The sequence below is a fragment of the Cervus elaphus genome, chromosome 2 (genome assembly GCF_910594005.1).
Source record: "Cervus elaphus chromosome 2, mCerEla1.1, whole genome shotgun sequence".
NCBI classification, from domain to species: Eukaryota; Metazoa; Chordata; class Mammalia; order Artiodactyla; family Cervidae; genus Cervus; species Cervus elaphus.
The window spans coordinates 32678133-32703882 of NC_057816.1; the positions used below are offsets into that span (position 1 = coordinate 32678133).

The window sequence follows — 25750 nt, forward strand, 5'->3', positions numbered from 1 at the left end:
AGACAGGGTCCCAAACTCCGAGATGAGAGCTCTGTGGCAGTGTCGCTGAGAGGTGGTCACCCAGCCCTTGTTCATCGCCCTTTGGGCATCGCCGGGCACTTGTTGGCAGCTCTGCTTTGGCTCAAGCATCTTAATTCCCATCACCTGCAGACAAACCTGGCAGAGTACTCGCCCATTCAAGCCTTGGCATGGAACTTTTATTTTTTTTGAAAATCCCAGGAAACCGAGTTTCCACTTGTATCACATGTTTCTGACACTGCCTCATACAGTGTCTGAGCTGGGGGCTCTGCAGCTTTGTGGTCTGAGACCAGGCGAGCTCACGTTATAGAAGATGGGAAAGGGGGCCCAGTGGTAAGCCCAGGTACATCCCTAGTTCCCCAGGCTGGGTCTGCTTTGTCAAGTAGAGCGTGCAGCTGCTTCTTAAGACCTCATGTTCAATGCGCAACAAGATTAATTCAGACCCACCCCCGTCAAAACAGAAAGTTCAAAATCAAGTAATAGCTGGACTCACTGGAAGCGAACTTCACTGCCATCTGACCTGGTCCTCTCTCTGAATCTGATGCTGTACTTCCTTCTGCAGAATCACCACCAAGGAGCCAAATTCCCAGTGATGAGGAGATGCTCTGCCCCAGCAGGACTGTCTCATTTCTGGTTAGTTCTGGCTGCTAATAGACTTTTCTGGGGGAGGGGAGTGAGCCTGGCTTCCTCTCCTTACAGCGCTTTAGCCACTAGGCCTGTTCTTCCTGCTGGGGTGACTTCACTAGTCTGCCTCTGCCTTGGACAGTCCTCTAGGACTTGGAAATGCTGATCCCGTCCACCTGCCACCTCCCAGCTCTGAAGTCCCTTTGGACAGAGCCCTCCAGCTCTTACTCTCAGGATGCATTTCCAAAGCCTGTCCTCATTTGCCCTTTTGGATGGAGGGCTTCTGCTAACTCCTGGCCCCCTCAGGATTCCAGTCCCCTCCCCGGGTCCCCTCTGCACCATGTACACTCCCCCTAAGAGCCCACATCACTGTGCACTGGAATCCCACATTCACCCTCAGACCCAGGGACACCGATTTCGCTCAGTCTCTCCAAACTTAATCCAGAGTTTCACGGTTATATGAATAGTTTATGGAATGAAGGCATGAGTGACACTGTCAATTTCTTCTGAAATGACTGTACACTAAACACCCTAAGTTCTTTCCTCTTGGCTATTACTCTAAGTCAATCCAATGTTTACCTGTGCAGTTGGTTTTTGAGACTCTGCCACAGGACCTCATTTTCATCCCAGATAAACACACCCGGCAGGATTAGCCTCATTGCTCCAGGTTGCTCTTCCCCCTTCTAGAAGCTGCAGGGGTTTTGCACTGAACTGGCATCAGATCTTGCTCTTGGTAGATGGTGCCCTCAGATTCGGGTTCCCAAGTCCAAAGCCTGACTTTTCTGTGTTATGCTGAAGCTTTTTATCTGCCTTGCCTGCTCTTCACTGAGCCCCTTTGGGTTCTGCAAACCCTGTGTAGAGGAAGTTGGGTACCCCCATCCTTCAATACATAATGACGGAGAAAACCCAGGGAAGGTGTTTATTTTCAGCTACGAGTTTAGGTGTTGGCTTTGTCTGGGGAAAACAGCCAGGGAACAAGTTTTCTGTCACAGAAATGACAGCATTTGTACTTTGACCGGACATTTTCTTTTAACACCAAAAACATTTTGTATTGGGGTATAGCCGATTAACAATGTTGTGGGAGTTCCAGGTGAAGAGGGTGACGGAACATTTTTAACTGTCAAGCAGAACTGTGGCCTGACTTACAAGCTCCCTTCACATGAGGATGAGTGTGGAGGGGGAGAGAAGAGAAAATGAAAAGACACTTTCTCAAGGCCATGAGCCAGCTGGGGGTGGCTGCTGCCAAGAGCCAGTCCCACTCATCTGAAGGGAAACCTTGCAGACACGGATGTGATTCTGACCTCAAAGGGAAGGCCTGCTTCTCATATGAAGCCCAAACTTAGTGACGGCCAGTCATAGCACTGCTGCTTAGCCCGTAAGAGACTTACATCACCTGTCTGAGCCTCAGTCTCCTCGTCTGAGATGAAGTTGGTGATCCTTGTTACTTGGCTGAGTTATTAATTAGATAGATGAGATAATGGATGAGGAAAGCGCTGGGCTCCATTCCCTGGGCTTTGTGCTTCAGTGAGTCTGAGCTGCCTCTCTTGTCTGCTAATTCTTCTAAAATTTTTCTTCATGACTTCTATTTTCCATCTTTCTAATGATCTGTTTGGCTAGCTTCCCTGCTACTGTTTTCTGTTTGTGAAATCTTCTTACGACTTGAGGTCTGGCATTTCAGCATGGGGTGTGTGTGTGTGTGTGAAGTGTGAGGGTGTGTGTGTGTAAGTGTGGAGGGGGTGGGGATCTGGGTAAAGGCAAAGTGCCTGCAGCGAAAGTGAGGCATACAAAGATGAATTGGACCTGGTCCGTGGACTTGCATATATTATCATCTCCAGGCTGTGTCTCCAGCCTTTCAGTGTCTCCTGGGTGTGAGAGGTAACAGAGAAGGTGAGTCAGGGACAAAGGGGAGGGAAATTGGCAAGATGCTCCCCATTCACATATAACAAACAGGGCTCTTCAGAGAATAAGTAGCGCTTAGAGAATAAGTAATGACTTTCCCATACATTATGTAGTGTCTGAGATGGGAAGAAAATGTAAGCCCCATAAATGCACTGGTAAGAAGTGTTCTGAAACTCAAGCTCTAGGTTATGGCAGAGTCTGGCTACTCTGGTGTGATTTCGTTGGCTGGTGCAGGAAATATGACTGACACCACCCAGGACCACCATGCTCTCATGTAGAGATGCAGGGACAGCACAGCAGGAGGAATCAAAGCCTGGAGGTGCTAAGTGGGCACTGCCCCAGGCCCACCGAACTTAGTGGACTCTGGTGTGCATTATGGACCCGTCCTAACCAAGCACAGTGCGCCGAGGATGGATGATTTGCCATCTCACAAGAACGATGGATGAGTTTTTAATTTTTTTTTAATTAAAAAAAAAAGAAGTTTTGGCCATGCTGTGCAGTATACAGGATCTTAGTTCCCTGACCAGGGATTGAACTCCTGCCCCCTGCAGTGGAAGCACGGAGTCTTAACCACTAGACCACCTGGGAAGTTTCCTGGACAAGTTTTATGGCAAAAAAAAGCAGTCCCCATGACTCCTTTCTGATGACTGTCTCACAGCAGGTAATACTGTAGTCAGGATACCTGTTGCCTACAAGTGCTCACATCTGCCATTTCCATAAAGCAGGCAGCCCAAAGGTGGAAGGTGGTAGAAACACCAGGAGGGAGGAGACTCCTCTGTGCTATAGCGTGAGTCTACGCTGAGGTGCTTCTGGGGATCGGTGGCCTGGCCTGGGGAAGATGGCCCCTGGGGACTGGCCGCCAACCTCTTCCATTCACAGGGAGGGGGAGGAGGGGGGAGTGGGCTCCCCATGCCGAGCATGTCAGTCCCATCTAAGAGGCACACATGTCTACAAACAGATGAGCCTCTACTTCATTATCACCTCGGCCAGGACACGTTCACATCTGAGATTGGATTAAAGAGGCGCTAAAATCAATCAGGCTGGAGCACAATTTCCAACACAGAGTGAAAATCAACCTTATGGGCCCACACTTAGCCAGATGGACTGCCACCACCTGATTTTATTAAAAATAGAGGACTTGTCACCACTGACAGCCTAAATATCCCGCTTTCCTCCTTTCCCTCCCCTTCTCTCTGAAATAGTCTTATGGCTTGCACTGGAATCATCACCTTCTTAATTTGTAACTTTAATAAATAGCTAATATTTACTGTATACTTACTATGTGTTAGACCCTGAAGATACAGGGTGAACCAGAGTGGGGCAGGGAACTAAGACTTATTAAACACCTATTATGCGCATGGCGTTTGTCTATCAAAGAATTGAATACTGACCGCTGCTATGTAAGAATGATAATATCAGGGACCATCTAACAGATGAAGAACGTGAGGCCAAGAAAGGCTTGGAGATGGGTCCAAGAACACATGGCCAGCAAATGGGGGAGCTAGAGTGATCAGAGAGACTTGACTTCATTCACGCTGGTAAACTAAAGGTCCTCACAGGGATCTGAAGGTCAGAGTTCAGTTATCAATCAGTAGCTTCCATAGACCTAGGTGGTTGCAGATGGGCACCATGCAGCAGGAATGCTAAGACTTTAGGAGCTGTCTGGTCTGTAGAAAATGGTCCATGTGACAGTATTTTATATCATAAGCTATGAAACAGGAAAATATATATAAGGTACCTAGTGCTTACTCTGAGAACCAAATAAGAAAAAAACTGCTTAATTTAGAGCCAAGGTGACTCAGGACAGAGTCAGCTACAAGACCTCACTCACAGCGAGTGAGTTGCAGGGTTGGGCACATGGATGCAGGTCCTCTGACTCCAGCTCCCATCCTCTCTGCACAATATCATTCCAGCAGCAGCTACGTTGGCAAGACCATGAGTACAGGGTCTTTACTAGCTCTGGTTGCCAAAAGTCCTCTTACCTGCCATCCTGCCTGCTGATCGTGTATCCAAAGAGAGGGTTATTGACAAAACTGATATTCACACCAACCAGTGGGGTCCCATCTGATGTCATGACTTGACCACGAATGACACATGCATGCCTGTGGGTAGAAGAGAGAGAATAACATGACCTAGTTATGATGCTAGAACCCTGGCTAGCAGGTAAGAAGACAGAAGGCAGGTCACTCAGATATATCTCGGCACCTAGGGGCTCATGGATTCCACTCAGGATAAACACTACTTTTTTTTAATTTACTGCCTCAATCTTTTTAGATTAGTACAAAAGTTAATATGGCCTCTGACTGTGAATGTTAAATCATTATAACTAGGCTCAAATACATCTTTGTTAATCAAAATAGGAACCGTCACAATGAACACATTTTTTGCTAATGAGAAATAAGTTTGTTTATTCCTGTAATGTAAAAATCTGTGCTTTGGGATTCGAGGAAATATTGGAAAGCATTTTCTGTCTCCTACTGATTGTGGAATTGTTTTCCCTGCAAAAAGTTGTCAAGATGCCTGAAGAAGTGATAGTTGGTTGGCGACAGATCTGGTGAGTATGGTGGATGATGCAAAACTTCATAGCCCAATATATTCAACTTTTGATAGTTGTGTGCCGTGTAGTCAGGTGTTACCATGGAGAATTGGGTCTTTTTAGTTGATCAGTGCCGGATGCAGGTATTGCAGTTTTCAGTGCATCTCATCGGTTCACAGAACATGCTTCTCAGATGTAATGCTTTTGTTGGGGTTCAGAAAGCTCTAGTGAAGCAGACAGACCAGCAGCAGACCACCAAACCGTGACCATGACTTTTTTTTTTTTAATTGGTATAAGTTTGGCTTTGGGAAATGCTTTGAAGCTTCTTCTTGGTCTAATTACTGAGCTGGTCATCACTGGTTGTTGTATAAAATCCACTTTTCATTGCACATCACAATCTGATTGAGAGATGGTTCACTGTTGTGTAGAATAAAAGAAGATGACACTTCAAAACAACAATTTTTTAAAAATTTGCAGTCAGCTCTTGAGGCACCCACTAATGGAGCTTTTTCACCTTTCCAATTTGCTTCCAATGCTGAATGACCATAGAATGGTCAATGTTGAGTTCTTTGGCAACTTCTTGCGCAGTTATAAGAGGATCAGGTTTGATAATGCTCTCAACTGGTCATTGTCAACTTCTAATGGCCGACCACTGTGCTCATCTTCAAGGCTCTTGTCTCCTTTGCAAAACTTTTTGAACCACCACTGCCCTGTACATTTGTTAGCAGTTCCTGGGCCAAATTCATGATTGATGTTGTGAGTTGTCTCTGCTGCTTTATGACCCATTTTGAACTCGAATAAAAAATTTCGCATCAATTTGCTTTTTGTCTAACATCATTTCTACAGTATAAAATAAGTAAAAATAAGCAGCAACTAATAAGTCACTAGCAAAATACATAAAGTCAGGAATATGCATTAAAATGATGTATAACAAACCACATTTATTTCAGAATGTATTCCCAATATCAAACGGCAAAGTTCAACAATGTAAAACCACAACTACTTTTGCAGTAACCTACTAAGTCATCAAACTGTTCTCTAAAGAATTATTATCGAGAAAAATTTTCAGATATCTCACTTAGAGGTTATCTTCTACAGACACCGTACAACGGTGTAAGGAGATGACTGATCCAAGTGGACCGTACAGTATAGTTGTCTGTGTTGCATTATTGCTCAGTCGTGTCCAACTGTTTGTGACCCCATGGACTGTAGCCTGCCAGACTCCTCTGTCCAAGGACTTTTCCAGGTAAGAATACTGGAGTGGGTTACCATTTCCTTCTCCAGGGGATCTTCCCGACCCAGGGATCGAACCTGGGTCTCCCACATTGCAGGCAGATTCTTTCACCACCTGAGCCACCAGAGAAACCCTACAGTATAGTTATGCATATGAATTTGGAGTCATGTGACTTGGTCACAGCTTGGTCACAGCTCTTTGATTCTCTGTTTTTCATCCATGTTCAGAGTAACTCCATACATGACAGTGGTTATTGCTGGCACAATAGTCTCACTGGAAGCAGACACTGAAGAAAGTGACCAGGATGGAGGGCACTTCCTCTCACCTGGCTCAGGAGACAGGAGAAGGGCAAAAGCTGAGCTCCCTTCGGAGCAGGTTCTGGAACCTGGCACCTCTCCCAACACCACCTCCCTATTCTCCTTCTATATTCCAGGCAACAAGCCATAGACTTGTCAGACAAATGTTTAAAGCCTCTGTGTATCTGCAATGTTCCTCCATCTTCCTCAGATGTCATTATCCTGCAACCCTCTCCCCACATTCTCATCCTTAAAGACCCAGCTTCAAACAGCACCTCTTCCCTGAAGCCTTTTTTGATGCCCCTAATTAGCACCAGTCACAGTCTCTTCTGAAACCTGGTACAAACCCCTTGATGCCCTACCACACAGTACACGTTTCTCCTCTCCACTGGATCACCAGCTCTTTAAGGCCACAGTCAAAGTCTACTCTTTTTTTTTCTCTCTCTCTCTAGAGCAACTGGAAATGCCTAACTAGTACTAGGTGACTGTTTGCGTGTGTGCTAAGTTGCTTCAGTCATGTCTGAGTCTTTGTGACCCCATGGACTATAGCCCACCAGGCTCCTCTGTCCATGGGATTCTCCAGGCCAGAACACTGGAGTGGGTTTCCATGTCCCTCTTCAAGGAGGTGATTGTTTAAACAAACATAAACAGTGAACTGAGTAAATAAGTGGAACAATCATAGATCATCTAGAATGATGTTTTTCAAATATTTCAGAAACAGTATCTTCTTAGCAGATGATGTTTTATAAGGATCCCCAAGTGGAAAACCACTAAAAACAAAATCTCCAGATGAAGTAGGGGTGGGGCAACCTTTTCCACTTGGGATGGTCCTGAAGGCAATTCTGTGGAGTCTTACTGTTTGGAGAAGCCAGAGGAAAGCAAGTTTGAAACTCACAGACAAGTGCTCAGGGCTGGTACACTGGGAATACCCAGAGGGATGGGATGGGGAGGGATGTGGGAGGGGGGATCGGGATGGGGAACACATGTAAATCCATGGCTGATTCATGTCAATGTATAGCAAAAACCACTACAATATTGTAAAGTAATTAGCCTCCAACTAATAAAAAAGAAAGAAAATCACTGAGTTAGCGGAAGAGGAGGAAACTCGGTCCACAGACGTCATGGTATTTGCTCCATCCACACAGGGAGGTAGGGGCAGAGCCAGCCCTGAAGTCCAGGCCTCAGCTCTGGATCCAACTCTAGACCAGTCTGCACACCACTGCCAATGGGTGGATGTGGAGATGCTCACTGGTGTCAAGGTCCTAAGGGATCAGGGTGCTGGGGAGACAGCCCTCGCGGACAAGACAAATCTTAGGCAGAGATGTAGGCGCAGATGTCCAGATCACCTTCTCCATTCACCTCAGTTGGGAAGGCTTTTTTCTGGCCTGGGGAAGAGCTAGTGAAGAGGCCTAAAAAGAAAGATCTCAAACTCTGCCTCTGCTTTATTAGGTACCAACATCTCTAGCTTCCTAGAGTGATAAACTTTTCTCTGTTTGATGAGAAAAGCAATTAACACCAGGCTTGTAAGCAGCTGGGCTCGATGGTGTGAGCTTATCCTTTCTGAAGGCAGGGATGATTACCCACAATGCACTGAGCGCCTCACCGCCCCCGCCCCCCGGCCCACCTCCCTTCCCCCCCACCCCCCGACCCCCCCACAATCTGGTTAATGTTAATTCAGTCAGTGGTTTCCTTCCGAGGCCCTTGGTCTAAATGTAATTACATGGCAAGCAAGTTAAACAGGTGAGGCTCAGGCAAAGACTCTCTGTCCTGTTCTGAAGGTCTCCCAATATATTTAGCTAAAATTATCTCTCCTCTAATGGGAAAGATTTATTCCTTCAATTGTATTCAGCCAGTACTGAGAGATGCTTTCTCTAATGGAGGAAAATTGGATTTCTTATTTGCTGGAACTCTGTCCTTCTAGAGAATTACTAACAGATCGCATCTCCTGGTGCTGGCTCCTCTCCAGCCTCCCCCTGACATATGTGCCTTCTGAGTCTGTCTGGACAATAACCAGCCCTCTGGGGATGGTTTCCTTTGGGGGGCTGCCCTGGCTGCTGCCCCTCATCCACAGGCAGGCTGGCCGCCTCTGATTTATCTCCCTTCAGGGATTTCCTGATAATTGGGCAACATTAAATCAGCACCATTTGGCCATCACGTCACCTCCACCTCGGCAAGCCCGAGCAGATGTAATTTCAGCCTGGGCTCCTGTGGATTGCCTTGGATTCTGGAGAAGATTAAGTTGACTCCCTGTACCCCAGTGGGCCACAGAGGCCTCCTGCCGAAACAGGCATTTGGCTCAGAAATTGAGTCCTGGAGAAAAACACTTCCATCCTCCTTCAATTTGACCATGACTTTCAGTTGTCAAGAAAAGCCCAGTTCAACATAAAGTCTTCCATGGAACAACGGAGGTTGGGGGAGTCTGCTCCATGGATGGTTCTTCGAAATGTATCTCCTGCCTCGTGTTTTTGTCTAGGGAGGTCTGAAGAGATGTGGGTGTTGGGCTCCCAAATGCTTTCTTTCTTCATCCAGGTATTTATCGGATACCACCATTGGGTCAGTGGCGAATGTTTAACAACTGGCTTTCCAAAGAAAAGTGACTTTAACTTGCGGCATTTGCCTATTTCTGTGGTGTAAAGACTTCCACCATAGCTGATTCCATACTACCGATGAGATGCCACCACATCCAGAGTTGGGAAGAGATGGCCAACAGGACACCATGAGATAGCAGTATTTCCATCACAGAGACACAAGAGACCTAAATAAACTCTAGAACAAAGATGATGATGAAACAGTGAAATAACCAGGAAGTGGTAAGTTTTGATTATTTATTACCTTGGCTTTTAATATAATTTGTGATGTTATGTAGTTTTTAAAATAATTATTGTGCTTAAGAACTAGCTTGCAGAATTCCTGAACACTTAATAAACAGTCCCCGTGAACTGGTATGAGCCAGCTTGGTCCACCACTGGAAGACGGACCCTCATACTAAGGATCAGTGCATCTCAGAAATAGGTGCTGCTCTGACTGTGAAATTCTGTAATGGAAGATCGCCTTGGTGAGAAATCACCAATGCAGGGTGAAAATCACTGCCAACAACTTGGCTTCTTGGCTGGCTCATATGGCCCTCTTTCCATCAGTCCTACAGCTGACGTGTTTTGCTTTTCTGTGGTCACTGTCTTGGCATAACGGGGTTATTTCCCACTCATTCGTGGGGTCCCATCTAAGCTCTCATCACTTCGGAGAGGCTGTTGCCAACTCTTCCTGGCACAATTAATCACCCCTCTGCTAGGCTGCTCTAAACCTTCCAAGTATGTCTCCACGATGTGGCTGTCATCCAGTGATACTATTCACATTTGCACAGCTATCCCACGTGCTTCCATCCCCGAGGGCTGGGTAAGCATGCGATATTCTCCTTGAGTGCTTATTAGGTGAGAAATGATCAAGTAACTGGAGTTCAGAGAGAGCAGACTTGCTCAAGGTCATACAACAAAGAACTCAGCGGGCTCAAAGCTAGGTCTCCTAGTACTTCCAGGTCCTTCTTCTTACTACTGTTATTCACCTGCACTCACTGAAATTCACATAATTTAGAACACAAGGCATCTACTCAAAGCTAGGCACTGTGTTAGGTGCTGGGGTTATAGAAATACATGGATTATAGTCCCCAGTTGCTGGCTGGAGCTCACCAAGGCCAATTTGGAACGTCTGAGTATAGTTGTCTGACACCAGTGAGTCAACACATGGGTTTGGCATATGTCAGGCAGCTGGGATACAAAACAAGCAATTAGGCTGGGTGAACTCTGCCAGGAAGGAGCGCTCGTGCCAGGCCAAGGGTGGGGGGGGGTGTCAAACACTCTGGCATTGGCCCAACCATACACTCTGGGCCCAATTGAGGTGCCCTGGCTGATGCCAGTGATGGGGAAGATCTGCCTGACTGCTTCCTGGGGACAGTCGCCAGGTTTGGATCATGAGAGGGAAGTGTTGGAGAGACAACACCATTGTGAAATAGAACCAAGCAAATACAAAACTCAGCCGAGCTGCCCACTGGGGAGAAGTGGAGGGCTGTAGTGAAAGAGCCCTGGGCAGGGGGTCAGATCTCAGCTCTGACTTTAGCATGACCCCACAGTGCACCTGATCTCTCTGGACCTCCATTCTCCCATCTGTTCATGCGGCTGAAGTTTTTCCCAGCTGGATGTAAAGTGGCATGTATGATGGCTTTAATCTGGTGCTACTCAATCCAGCTCAAGCAGCCCTACTACACATGGCTTCAGAATCCTCATGGAGCTCATACAATGCTTACACTTATTTCTAAAATTTTCCCCCTACATGGAACCTTCCACCCATTCTCTTCACCTGAAAACCACCTGCTCATCCTCAGACCCCACCTGGAGTGGTACCCCAGCACTTGCACCCCCGGGCTGTCTCTGCAAAGACTCTGAGTGTTGTCAGGGTATCGGGCAATCTTGTGATCTCCCAGAAGATCATGAGCTACTTGAAGACAGGGACCACAGCCCCCTCACTGTTGGACTGCCAGCACCAAGCATGGGTGATGCTCATTTCTGAGTGGGCAAAAAAAAGCCTCTGCCAACACAGGGGTTTGCCCTGGAATTTGAATGCATGGAGCAGAGTAAGTTCTTGATAAATTATTTACTGAATGAATAAAGAACTGATGTGTTTCTGTAACTGAAGGTGAGGGAGATACCAAAGAACTCTGAGCTACGTGACCTTGACAGCGATATGGCTAGGGCACAGAGGGCTGCTGAAGCTGGGCTTCCAAGGTGGTCACAAGCTAGCTGCACCCCAAACCTTGGTTCCCTCCCTGAGAGAATCTGCCCACTTCTGCCTGCAGCCCTACTACTCTTCTGTACACTTAAAATTTTGCAAAATTAAAAAAAAAAAGAATGCTGGAAATTCAGTTAGATTTCTTATTCAGTGTGTATTATACAAGAAGACAGACAAAAGCAAAGAAAAACTGCAGGCTTGAATGTTTTTTTGTTGTTGTTGCTGTTATTAAATGGAAACAGCTAATGAAGCTGGTATTCAGGAAAAGTGGAATCATCCTTTGGGATCTATCAAGGTGCAAAGACAACTCTGGCCTTTTCTCTGCTGTGGAGCATTTGCTACCGTCTGCCACTGTTGGTTATGCAAATCACTCCTCTGCATTACCTACTTTACACAGATTTATATGCTTGACTTGTATCAACCCTTTAAACTGTTTTCTCCTAACTCATGCTGACTGACGGGGGATCTCTCCAGCACCTACTACACTTCATCTACCCTCTTGTAAGAACCTTGAAAAAAAAAAGTGTGTTACATATATATGGAATCTAGAAAGATGGTAACGATAACCCTATATGCAAAACAGAAAAAGAGACACAGAAATACAGAACAGACTTTTGAACTCAGTGGGAGAAGGTAAGGGTGGGATGTTTCAAAAGAACAGCATGTATACTATCTATGGTGAAACAGATCACCAGCCCAGGTGGGATGCATGAGACAAGTGCTCGGGCCTGGTGCACTGGGAAGACCCAGAGGAATCGGGTGGAGAGGGAGGTGGGAGGGGGGATCGGGATGGGGAATACGTGTAAATCTATGGCTGATTCATATCAATGTATGACAAAACCCACTGAAATGTTGTGAAGTAATTAGCCTCCAACTAAAAAAAAAAAAAAAAAAAAGTGTGTTAGTTGCTCAGTCATGTCTGACTCTTTTGCGACCCAATGGACTGAAGGCTCCTCTGTCTGTGGGGATTCTCCAGGCAAGAATACTGGACCAGACTGCCATGCCTTCCCCTCCAGGAGATCTTCCCAACCCAAGAACTGAATCTGAATCTCCTGCATTGCAGGTGGATTCTTTACTGTCTGGGCCACCAGGGAAGTCCTGTAAGAACCTTCTGTGGGCCCAAATGAGAAGCCCCACCTCATATATGGAGGGTCATATGACCTCCATCAAGGGGGTTCCCAGTCAAAGCCTGACCCTGTCCATCTGGCAGCCTCTGCGACTTCTTTCCAGCCTGGCCACGTGGGCTGCTCTGCAGTTTTCTCTTCTGACCTTTCCATCCTGGGGCTCTGCTTCCATTTCTTCAACCAGCTTTTCTAGCCTGATGTCTTCCACCTAGTCGTGACATGCGAGAAGACACCATCCTGATCATCTCCTTAGCACTTCTCATTGCAGAAGTGAGGAAATAAAGTCTAGGCAGGGGATGGACTGGCCCATTCTCACAAGAGTGGCTGAAGAGCCAGGATTCAAATTCAAGACTTCATTTATGGGATTTCTCTGGTGGTCCAGTAGTTAGGACTCTGTGCTTCCAATGCAGGGTGTGTGGGTTCAATCCCTGGTTGGGGAACTAAGATTCCACATATCATGTGGTACGGCCAAAAAATAAAAAGTACATTAAAGAAAATATTTCATTTACTATCCATGAGGACTCAGGAAAGTTACTTCACCTCTTAGGCTACTTACCACCTGACACAGATATGCAACTAAACAACTGAGGATCTCAATTTGTTTTAGCTGCCTAAAAAATCAGAGTTCACACCATCAGAGCAGGGCTCTGAAAGTCCTTTTTGATCACACACCTTTTCTGTAAACATTTTGTGCAGGCTCCATGGATATATCTATATTAATAAGTTGTACACACGTGCTACCATCATCAGCTAATACTGGAAAGCATAATATATGCTTGGTGCAAGGCTTAACGCACAAAAACGAATATTTCAACTAGTTTTGATAATTTTGAGTCTTCTGCTTCCCTTTTTGTTAGATCTAATGAGAATGATCATTCCTGTTTTTAATGATCCTTCGTAGTGGAGTTGAGGCAGACTTTGTACCAGGAATAGAAATATCAGCTCTGCCATTTGACTGTCAGCTGGTATTAGGTTGGTGCAAGAGTAATAGTGGTTTTGGATTGTGAATTTTCAACCATGATAACTAGGTTCAAAAGTGAAAGTGAAGTCACTCAGTTGTGTCTGACTCTTTGCAACCCCATGAACTGTATCCCACTAGGCTCCTCTGTCCACGGGGATTCTCCAGACAAGAATATGGGAGTGGGTTGCCATTTCCTTCTTTAGGGGATCTTCCTGACCCAGGGATTGAACCCGGGTCTCCCACATTGCAGGCAGACTCTTTACCTGGGAAGCCGAAGCACTAGGCTCAAACACATATTTATTCATCAAAATAGGAACCATTACAATCAATACATTTTTGCCAACGAGAAATAAGTTTACTTATTTTTGTAGCATAAAAATCTGTGCTTCGGGATTCGATGAACTCTTGGAAATGATTTTCTACCTCCTGCTGGTTGTGGAAGCATTTTCTGTGCAAAAAGTTGTTGAGATGCTTGACTAAGTGGTAGTCAGTTGGTGAGAGGTCACCTGAATATGGGCTATGAGGCAAAACTTTGTAGCCCAATTCATTCACCATTTGAAGCATTGGTTGTATGACATGCAGCTGGGCATTGTTGTGGAGAAGAACTGGGCCCATTCTTTTGGCCAACGCTGGCTGTAGGAATTGCAGTTTTTGGTGTATCTCATCAATTTGCTGAGCATACTTCTCAGATGTAATGGTTTCACCAGGGTTCAGAAAGCTGTAGTGTATCAGACCAGCAGCAGGCCACCAAACAGTGACTATGACCCGTTTTCTGGTGCAACTTTGGCTTTGGCAAGTGCTTTGGAGCTTCTTCTTGGTCCAACCACTATGATGAACCGTTGATCATCACTGGTTATCATATAAAATCTACTTTTCATTGCATGTCACAATCTGATCAAGAAATGGTCTGCTGTCGAGTAGAATAAGAGGACACTTCAAGACAATTTTTCTGATTTGTGGTCAGCTTATGAGGCACTCACTCATTGAGCTTTTTCACCTTTCTGGTTTGCTTCAGATGCTGCATGACTATAGAATGGTTGATGTTGAGATCCTGGACAACTTCTCACATATATGTAAGAGGATCAGCCTCGGTCATTGCTCTCAGTTGGTCACGGTCAGCTCCTGATGGCCGGCTACTATGCTCCTCATCTTCAAGGCTCTCGTCTCCTTTGTAAAACTTCTTGAACCACCACTGCACTGTAAGTTCATTAGCAGTTCCTGGGCCAAATGTGTTGCTGATGTTGGGGGTTGTCTCTGCTGCCTGATGACCCATTTTGAACTCAAATAAGAAAACTGCTTGAATTTGCCTTTTGTCTAACATCATTTCTATAGTCTAAAATACATATAAAATAAACAGTGAGTAATAATTCATTAGCAAAAAACATAAAGCTAAGAAATGTACATTAAAATGATGTATAACATAACCACATTTAAGAATGTATTCCAATATCAAATGGCAAAGTTCAACAATGCAAAACCAGCAATTACTCTGCACCAACTTAATATCTGCACTTAGCATCTTACTTTGCAAAATTCTTTTCTGTCACTGGACCCTATTTTTTATGTAAGTTTGGTTTTACACACACACACCCCACATATATACAACACAATCATGGTATAATTTTGTTGTTGTTGTTTGGTTGCTCAATAGTGTCCAAATCTTTGTGACCCCATGGACTGCAGCACACCAGGCTTCCCTGTCCTTCACCATCCCTCAGAGCTTGCTCAAACTCATGTCCATTGAGTCAGTGATGCCATCCAACCATCTCATCCTCTGTTGTCCCCTTCTCCTCCTGCCCTCAATCTTTCCCAGCATCAGGGAATTTTCTGATGACTCAGCTCTTCGCATCAGGTGGCCAAAGTATTGGAGCTTCAGCATCAGTCCTTCCAATAAATACTTAGGGTTTATTTCCTTTAGAATTCATTGGTTTGATCTCTATACAGTCCAAGGGACTCTCAAGAGTCTTCTCCAACACCACAGTTCAAAAGCATCAATTCTTCGGCGGTCAACCTTCTTTATGGTACAACTCTCACATCCACACACGACAAGTGGAATAACCATAGCTTTGACTATACGGTAAAGCTCTATTATTTATAAGAATAAACCAGTAAAGCTTTGTGAAGAGTAGATCCTCACCTGCCTCAGAAAACCTTGTGTGCTGGTTCAGACATAACCAGCTAACACTGGGACCAAGCCAATCAGAGAAAACCGAGTGTTCCATCCAAGGAAACATTTATTCTTATTTTTAAAGATAAGTAAATGTGGACAGATGTTTTAATATTTTCTTCTGTACTTCGTGGACCACATTGGGTAGCCACCCTGGGACCATGGTGCAGCACTAGAGTTATAACGGTGTGTGTCTTTGCTTTCTTTGTATGAAATAAGCTCTACTATGCTGTATATTACTATATGCAATAATTGTGGGTCTTTCCTGGTGGTCCAGAAGTTAAGAACCCGCCTGCCAATGCAGTAGACATGGGTTCAATCCCTGGTCTGGCAAGATCCCACTTGCTGCCGGGCCACTAAGCCCACGCAGCACAACTACTGAAGCCCATGAGCCTAGATCCTGTGCTCCTCAACAAGAAGCCACTGCGATGAGAAGCCCTCACACGGCAACAAAGAGTAGCCTCCGCTCACTGCAGCCAGAGAAAGCCTGTGTGCAGCAATGAAGACTCAGTGCAGCTAAAAATAAATAGATTTTTTCAAACAGCTAACTTCTAGCTGTGTTTCATTCTTTATAACTTATTTCAATGCTCTTCCTAGGTTTACTATGTATGTCTTTCAATAAACTTAGGCCCAAACCAATAGAACTTGATTTGATAAAATCCACACTCTTTAGCACTGAGCGACTTCACTTTCACTTTTCACTTTCATGTATTGGGAGAAGGAAATGGCAACCCACTCCAGTGTTCTTGCCTGGAGGATCCCAGGGACGGGGGAGCCTGGTGGGCTGCCGTCTATGGGTTCACACAGGGTTGGACACGACTGAAGCGACTTAGCAGCAGCAGCAGCAGCACACTCTTTAGCACATCCAGTGCCGCTGCCATGTTAAATTACTTCTCATACCTTTGTCTTGGCAAGCACTTCCTTGCCTCCCTGACTTTGTCTACGTTGGTTCCCTTGCCTCAAATGACTCTTCTCCACTTTCCTGCTAATCTGTCCTTTAAGGCCTGCCTCTCAATAAAGCTCTTCTTGACTTTCCAGGACAAAGAAGCCACTCCCTCCTTTTGTGAAGAAAGCACAGTGTACCTCTCCCACTGAAGTGTACTCATCTGTTCAAACACCTTATCTTCTCCAGACTGTGAGTACTTTGTGGGGAAGAACCATGCCCTTTTCATCTCTATAACTCCGTGCTTAGTGCAGGAGTAGGTCTATTAGTATGCATTCATTAAAAGTTAGGTAAAAAGATAAATGGAGATCACATAAATGAATGAAAAAACTGAAATGAAATATGAATAATATAAAAATATGAGAAATACAAATCTATGAGAAATATGAATATAGCTATTTCACATATCCCAAATTGAAAACTATATATGTGGGTTGTTCTTCTTGTTGTTTAGTTGCCAAGTCATGTTTGACTCTTTTGCGACCCCATGGATTGGAGCTCTCCAGGCTCCTCTGTCCATGGGATTTCCCAGGCAAGAATACTGGAGTGGGCTGCCATTTCCTTCTCCAATGTTTGGGTTGGGGGAAGAGAAACGGACAAAGGCCAGGTAAATGAGAATAGGGTTCAGTTACCGGAAATTTAATTGAGCATCTACTTTGTGCTATACACGGTTCTGGGTGATGGGAAGATACTTATCCATTTCCTTACTTGCTTATGAAAACTATAGAGAGGCAGGGCCAGTAGTTTCTGTTTCACTTCCCACTGTATTCTAAACAGTTAAGTTACTAACAGCAAATGAGACAAAATCCCTATGCATGAGGAACTCACCTTCTGGAATGAATACAATTTGCCTTTATAAACAATCCTTGTATCTAGAAGTAAAGCTAGCATGGGGTAAAAAAAAAAAAAAAAAGGAGCTGCCCACCAGGTCATTCTAGTATGACAGACAAACACACCATAGTTAGCATCAGCGCAGGCCCTGCCCAAGTACCCTGACTCTGTTCTTTCACTTGGACTTGGGCTCAGTTCAGACTCCACCAGAGGCTCCCAGATCACTTGCTGGGTATGTGGGTTGAATGTTATAGGGAAGTACTCCAGTTCATGACAGAATAAGCTTTCCCTCTTGGACTTTGAGTATGTCCGGGGAGAGGAAAGAGGAAACCCACAGACTTCTTCAGATGAGTAGGAATTTAACTCTGAATGAGAAGAGTCCTTTGGGTGAATGGGTCCAAGCCCCTCATTTACAGGTGAGGGACACGATCCCTAGAGATGGGCAAAGCTCCCCCTTCATCACGCACTGAGGCTGGGGCATGGACAGGTCTGCTGTGATGTTCTGAGCCCACCTAAGGGCATCCAACGACAAGATGGCCCTGCAACCATGCGTGTCTTCTGGGCCTTTAGACCTGCTTCCTGTAGCGCCCAGAAGACATGGTCCTGTGACCTGCTAACTTTCTGTGGCTGAAGAGCTACTTCAGACACTCAGGGAGCATGTGCTCCCAGGCCACAGATCTGATCATTCAAGCCTGGGGCAACCTGGCTGTTGAAAGCTGATACTTTGGGCTGAGTCGCCCTCCACAGGAGTCCTCTGGAACAGTTCCTGCTGGCCCACAAAGGTGCACGGAAGAACAGAGCCCTTGACTGTTTGTGACATTGTACTTCCAGAGAAGGGAGTCCTGGTTGTGGCAGAGGATGGGCGGGATGGAGAGACATGGGTCAGTGGAGGTCACTTTGGAGGAGCAAGGGTCCCGATGCTGGGTGACAGGGCTGGTCGGCCAAGGGGACACGACTCAGAGACACCGGCCACGCGCCCCTGGAGTCAGGGAAGGTGACAGCGTGCCCAGAGAGCCTGTTCCCTGGGCCATGCAGCTGGAAGCCTGCCTCTAAGAGGATTCCTTAGGAGATGGCTTGTGTTTCTGCAAAACCTGGAGGCAGCTCTGCCTTGAGTCTCAGTGGACAAGGCTGTTTCAGGACTGCGTGTCCTGTCTTCCTGTCTACCAGGACAGGCCTTGCTTCCCCCACAAAAGGGAGGCTTTGCTACTTTACCCCGAAAGGAGAGACTGCGACGGAGTGGACATTAGGCCCACTTCCTGGGGTAGGATGGGGGCTGGGCAGAGACACGGGAAGGGGCTGCGGAAATCAGCTCAGCCGGACCTGAGTTGCAGAACCACACACAGGTGGCATTCCAGGGAAACGGTCCTTCCAGGGGCGGGGCGGAAGACCAACAGGGCACAGGCCGTGGTGAGGGGCTCCCAGGGCCAGTTGGATGTGAGTGCCCCGTGCACCAGGGAACAAGGCCCAGGTTCTGACACAGAGCAAGGGAGGAGCTCCAGACCCAGACATGGCAGGGGTGGGAGCCAGCCCAGGGGAAGCAAGACTCGAGGCGTCAGGGGTGGGAGGATTGGGGGCTGAGCAGGGCTGCCAGGCTGCTTACGTCAGAAACTCAGGGGTAGGAAACGAGGTTGGGATTCCAGGACAAGACAGAAACCCCTTGGGCAGAGCTGGCACATAAAGGCAGAGGAACAGTAGGAGGACTTGGGGTTGGGCAGCTAGGCTTGCTCCAAGTCAGTCTCCTCAGCTTGGGGTTGGTTCTAGATGATGCAGGGTAGACCCGAAGAGGGGAAGTCACAGGACCCCGCAGGGGTGGGAGGAGGAGGAGGAGAAGGGGGAGGTGGGCAGGCAGAGCTCCCTCCTCTGCGAGAACACTGCCCACAGGTGTCGGGTTGGCCAGAAAGTTCATTCAGGCTTTTCCTAGAATCTCACAGAACCAACCCCGTAGCATCTCCTCATTGCAGCCCCACACTGTGGCGTTCACTGACAGTCAGCTCTCCACGCCTCCACGACTGCACTGGAGAGCTGACCAGATTCACTGCAGAGACATCTGTCAAGTCCTGATCCTGTATTCTCCAGGGAGGACAATATCAGTAAAGTGATACATGTCCCTCCAATATTTTAACTTCTCTGTGCTTGGAGCTTATAGTCCTGGATGGAAATGCAGACAGTTCCTGGTAAAGAACCTGCCTGTCAGTGTAGGAAATATTAAGAGATGTGGGTTCAGTCCCTGGGTTGGGAAGATCCCCTGGAGAAGGACATGGCAACCTACTCCAGTATTCTTGCCTGGAGAATCCCATGGACAGAGGAGCCTGGAGGACTACAGTCCATGGGGTCTCAAAGACTTGGACACAACTCAAGTGATTTAGCATGCACACAAGCCCTGACTCAACAGACACAGGGGTTACTGCCTGAGAGGCTCACTGAGGACTTCCGGTTCTCCAGGACTCAGCCTCTGCTACCACCTCGCTGAGGCAAGAGTCTCCTCCGGCCTCAGAGGTTCCTTTTCTACCACAAAGGCTGCTGATATCGAGGATCCCTTCACCTCCGCCTGCTACAATGCTCAGACTCATGCATCAGTTATATAACCACATCAGAGTTCCAGGCTAAGATTGTCATTTCCCTCCCAGTTCTCACAGTGACTCTGAAACCTATATGAATACAAAAGTCCTTGCCAATGCTCACATCGGCTGTATCTATGCTAACGCTTGCTGTCAGTGATAACGGCAATGAACACTCATCCGATGCTTACTTGCTCTGACACATAAGTTTTTTATGCCTCCTTTAATCCTCAGACATCCCCACGAGGTACCAATTATTGTCCTCATGTGACAGATGAGCAAAGTGAGGTCACGCAGCTGGCAAGGGGTGGGGCTCAAATTCAAGCCCCGCTCCCCGCCTCTGAGGCCCCACTCAGGAGCAAGGAGAGCTGCCGCACGGTAGCCTTTGACCGTGCTGCGTGGGAGCAGAGAGGAAGGGCCGGCTGGGGCTGGAGAGCTGTAGCAGCCCCACCTTGTATTCATTTCCCGCCTGAAGATGTGGAGGTGGGAATATGCAAGACCTAGCAGAGGAGGACAAAGGCTCGGCATGTGGGCTCCAGAGCCACTTGCCTTGGCCTCATAGGCTGTCTGTCCTGAGCCTGGTTACTCACCTTCTCTGTGCCTCAGTTTCCTATCTGGAAAAGATCAATTCCCTCAGTCACATGATTTTGGGGGAGATGCAAAGCTGTTTCCACTCATGAACCTCACCAAGCATTTCAAACAACACCTGACACATAGAACATCCTTGGTAAATATTCGGTGCTATGACTGAACGTGTGCTATGCACTTCCTGGGAATTTTCTCTCATTTACTCTTCCGCACAACCTGCAGGGTGAGAATGAGTAACCCCGTGTTCCAGACGAGGATGCTGAGCCTCGCTCACCCGCGGTGGCTTGCTCTCACTTGCCCAAGGACTTGAACGTACAGCCTCTCCTTCTAAACCCCGCGTGGCTCCTGCTTTGGTGTAACTTCATCGGCTAATGCTTCCTGTGACGGACAGCTAGGAAAACGCTCAGGCTACAAAGCAAACAGATCGTAATTCGGTTTTGCAATCAATAAAGGGATGATCAAGTGGCAGAGGAAGAGTTGTTAGCTGCTTATCAGGATGATGTGAGAAGTTGCTGCCTGCATCCTGAATTAAATTCACCTAGTTGCTTTATCATCATAAACACTCGTTTCAATGTGGGGAGGGATTTTTTTTTTTTAAAACCCAACATGAATAATATATAATGGCTGACATTTTGGAGGAAGCAGGATCTTTACCTTCTTCCATCTGCCATCAGGGTAATTTATCATTGTCTTTCTCCCTGCCCCCCACCCCCCTCCCTTTTAAACTGATGGGGTAGCCTGTCAGCTCAGCTTGTTCTGAAAAGGCAGGAGTATAATTCAATAATAAATTCGCTCAGAGGCCAGCTGTCAGGAAGCTGGTGTTTATTTGAACTCCATTAGATGATCTCTACTGCTCAGACTCTCTGAGGGCTATCTGAGGGACGTCTGAGGCCTGGGGCGGGGGAGGGGGCAGGAGTGGCCTGCAAATGCATTTCTGGACTGGCTCTGTCACTGACACTTGCATATGGCTTCAGATCTGCAGAGGGCTGACAAAAAATTACATTGCATGCATGATCTTTCCTTCCTTCTTTCCATTATGTTTTCCTCTTCTAACCTCTTTAAACTTTGCGACAATTTTGTGCCTTTTTAAAGGGTCTGAGAGGAATTCTGAAGGTTTATGTGGTATCAAGGTTATTTTACTTCTGTTTGTAGCAGTTTTACCTGAGGTGAAATGCCCTGGTCTGGTTTGTGAACCGCCAAGGGGCGGATCTTTCTCAGTTCTTGCCCCAAAGGACTCTTCTTGCCTCAAAATCTTGTTATTCCTTTTCCTCCATGGCCTCTAGCACAGCAGGTCATTCACCCCGGATTTCTTAACACTCTTGATTTCAAACACTGAAGCATGTCTCTTGACTTTTGACTTGGAAAATACTATCACTTTACAATTATGCTCCAGCCATATTAAAATTCTCTCCGTTCCCTGATTATCACGCAAAGTCATACTGGTTCCTCAGTCTAGAATGCATTTCAAAATTCTGTTCAACAGAGACCCATAGTAAGCAATATAGCTTATTCAAGAGTACACACATGCACGCGTGCACGCACACACGCACACACATACACACACACACAGAGCAAAGTGTCACGAAATACATATCCTTTCAGAGTGCTCCACTGATACTTGCTACACCATTGTTCCCCATTCTATTTAAATTTACTTCTTTATTCTTTAAAAAATTGTTTTGACCGACTACATTGATTTCATGATGTGCTAATGGGCTGTTGTGACCTGAAGTGGGATAAATAACGTTTCAATGGTCAACCCTCTTCACTGAAATCTTTGTCTCAGGCCACAGGCCATATCCTGCCAGAAGTCTTCACTCTTTAGTTCATTTGTTTGTTTGCTCATTCACTTGCAAAACCAGTCACTGCTGCCTGCTCTGAGCTAGGCCCTCTGCTCCTGCTAGAGACACAAATGTGGGCCAGATACAGACGCTGTGCTGTGGAGTTCAGGGACCTGGATTTGCACTGGGAGGGATGCCCCTGCCTTTGAACTTTCAAAACACTTTCTGCTCTGCTCAGGCATTCAGCAGTAGCTGGTTGGCTGACTCCCTGACTCATCTACCATTCAACGTGGTTTAGTCTATACCAACCCCTGCTGAAGCTCAAATACTCTGGCTACCTGATATGAACAGCCAACTCATTAGAAAAGATCTGATGCTGCGGAAGACTGATGGCAGGAGGAGAAGGGGATGACAGAGGATGAGATGGTTGGATGGCATCACTGATTCAATGGACATGATTAGAGCAAACTCCAGGAGACAGTGAAGGACAGGGAAGCCTGGCATGCTGCAGTCCACGGGGTCACCGAGTTGGACACAACTGAGCAACTCAACAACAACAACCCCTCTGCTCGGCACTAGAGGTTCAATGACCAACAGAGCATGGGACACTCTGGAAGTCCCAGTGTAACGGGGTCAGAGGCATATCTTCTCACGGGCCTAATGCAGAATAGGTGTTGATTAACAGTCACCAAACAGAGCTTGGCAGTTCTGTCCCTCTCTCCTGTTCTGTCCTGTTCTCTCCTCTCCATGGGATCTGACCCTCTTTATACAATATGATCCTCTGTCTCCTTTGGGATGAATGCTCTCATCCATCCCTACTTTCATAAAGCTCCCCTGACTCCTGAAGTCTTTTCTCTTTGGGTTCAGTGTGTTCCGTCGGCTGACTTCCATAGAACCCAACCGCTTGCCTGAGTGAGCTGATAACCTATCGGGTTTTGAGGAGCCCAAGGAGACTTAACAGCATCACACTCTTCCTCTCACAAGTCCAGGGTCCTTGAACATATTCTAAACTGCTAGTCAAGAGACTTGGCGGTGGATCTTCCTCTTCCCATAATCAGCTAACCTGTTCAGCAGTGGCAATCCACAGGTATTTATAGAATTGCATTGTCTGCCCTGTGTTCAGCCCTTTTGACCTAGCCAGTCTTTCCCAAGCTAAGGGATACAGTCAAAGTTGTGTCGCAGGGAAAGAGCTGCCTCAAGTGCTCTTAGAGGAGGAATTATCTCATGCTGTCCTGCCCTTCCCAGCTGTCTGATCCCCAGGTACTGCTGTCCACCCTTCTTGTATTGATAATCCAGCTGGGGATCCTTCTTCTGCCTGTAGACCTGAGTGACTCCTTCCTTCCCACTCAAGTCTCCATAGAGGGCGCCCTGCACTTTATTCTCCCCATGAGTCCAGGGAAGGGATAGGAGATCCACTAGGCTGAAGGGCTCCAGGCATCCAGGCCCGGATGGAAAGATGGTATAAGCCACCTAATCTGCTGAAGGGGGTTCCTCAGCCTGATCTGGGCCCTCCTACTGTAGACCTACTTGAGGTCAGCTGAAGTCATTGATACCTCGCTCACTATGCGGCGCTGAGCAGAGTTGGGGCAGAGTGTCAGTCTGAGCCACGGTACTCATAAAACCTGTAAGAAACACCTGCTCTGTGCCCGGCGTTGTGCTGGGCTCTGGGGACACAGATGAACGAGACGGGGGCCCCGGGGGAGGCCTTCCTCACTCCCAGTCCATCTGGCAGCGCTTCTGCTTCAGTACTGAGTTGGGCTCTGCGCTTCCCTCCAAGGAGACCGGCCCAGCCCAGCTCAGCGTCTGCTCTGCTTGGCCGGGGCCGTCCCGCCAGTCCCCGCGGGCTGCCCTGCTCCTGTGGACCAGCTGGGGCACTGCACAGAGGCATGAGGAAGCCCCCGGTAACTCCTGGTGTCATCCGTGCGCCTGCAGCCCCTCTGGTTCCTCATCCCTGCCTGGGCAGGCCTTGAGGAAAGGCGTTCGGGGGAGAGCCCTGTGTGCTGAGGACTGGCTGGCTGGCTTCTCCCACAGGATGGTGTTCCTGTCAGTTCCAACCTGGCCCTGAATCCCTCTCCCTCCCATAGTCCCCGCAGGCCTCATACCCGGATCTCCCGGAGTCAGTTACACAGCAGTGAGTCTGCAGAGGAAACAACTGGGGCTCCCTGCTAGGCTCAGAAATGCCGTTAGGTCACTGGGTGACAGCCTGCTTCTTGGAACCTGTTAAACAGGCTCCTGTTCAGACTGTACAAGTTGTGGTGTAGCACATGGCCTCCCTGGGAGCTCAGCCGGTAAAGAAATCTGCAGTGCACGAGACCTGGGTTCGATCCCCGGGTTGGGAAGATCCTCTGGAGGAGGGCATGGCAGCCCACTCCAGTCTTCTTGCCTGGAGAGTCCCATGGACAGAGCAGCCTGGCGGGCTACAGTCCAAGGGGTCGCAAGAGTTGGACATGACTGAAGCGACTTAGCACACACGCATGCCTTGTGTTTGTAGGTTTCCAGTCACTTAGATTTGTTTCACATAAAAATCTGTTTGGGGATACTTAGTAGTGAAAGTAGTGAAACACAGGAGCTGTTTCCTGAGAATCTAGACGAGTGAGGAGCTGGGCATGATGATTCAGGCAAACGTTAGGTAAAAGGAATGTTTACAGTACCATTTGTAGGCTTCCCTGATCCATTCGTTTTAGAGCAAATACTCTTCCAGGCCCTGCCCTAAGTCATACAGGTTTGGAGAGATGAATGGTCTCTGCTTTCAAAGCCTCTGCTATTTAACTGAAGGTGATAGATACACAAACAATGATTTGGGAGCTGACTTCTACTCCTGCTTCTGCTACTAATTGGTAATGTGATTTCAGCAGATAATTGAACCTCTCTGGACTCTTGAATCCTCAGTAGAAAATTAAATAAAACAGATAATACGTCCAACTATCCCCCGTCCCACCATCCCTCCCCACTCCTTTTACCCTTATTTCCTTCCATCTTTTTCCTTGTTTGAGGTAATATATATGCATATTTATCTTGAGCAACTACTAAGTGTGAAAGTGAGTAAGATGTGGTCCTGTCGTGGCAGACTCAGTGTAGAGGGTTGGCAGACATTTACATATTCACTATATTAAGCCCTTGCCCAAAGCCAAGTTCATTCAGCAGGGCAGAGCCCGAATCTAAGACACAAGCTGGCCTTGCTCCAAAGCCCATGTTCTCTCCTCTCTGCTGAGTGGCCCATTTCTTCCAGTATAGGTTTCTCAAGTTCCCCACTGGACAGGCTCCTTAAGGGCATGTCAGACTGTTAGAAATGATCCCCCAAATTCCTGAGTAGGTGCCACGTAATCTGTGACAATGTAAGCATCAAGCTTGGTGAAGGACCAGAGCACGTGGTCCCCACTGGCACTGATCAGGATGGCATGGTGAGGACAC

At 47.1% G+C, this 25750-nt stretch overlaps 1 protein-coding gene across 10 annotated transcripts in view; it reads right to left on the reverse strand.

Moving 5' to 3' along the window:
- The window catches only part of TENM4 (teneurin transmembrane protein 4), an 826321-nt gene that overhangs the window by 73276 nt on the left and 727295 nt on the right, over nt 1-25750 (reverse strand). For all 10 annotated transcript variants that reach the window (XM_043875712.1, XM_043875709.1, XM_043875667.1 and 7 more), the window contains one exon: nt 4524-4643. In XM_043875712.1, the coding sequence (XP_043731647.1) occupies nt 4524-4643 (120 nt within the window). The remainder of the gene's footprint in view (nt 1-4523; nt 4644-25750) is intronic.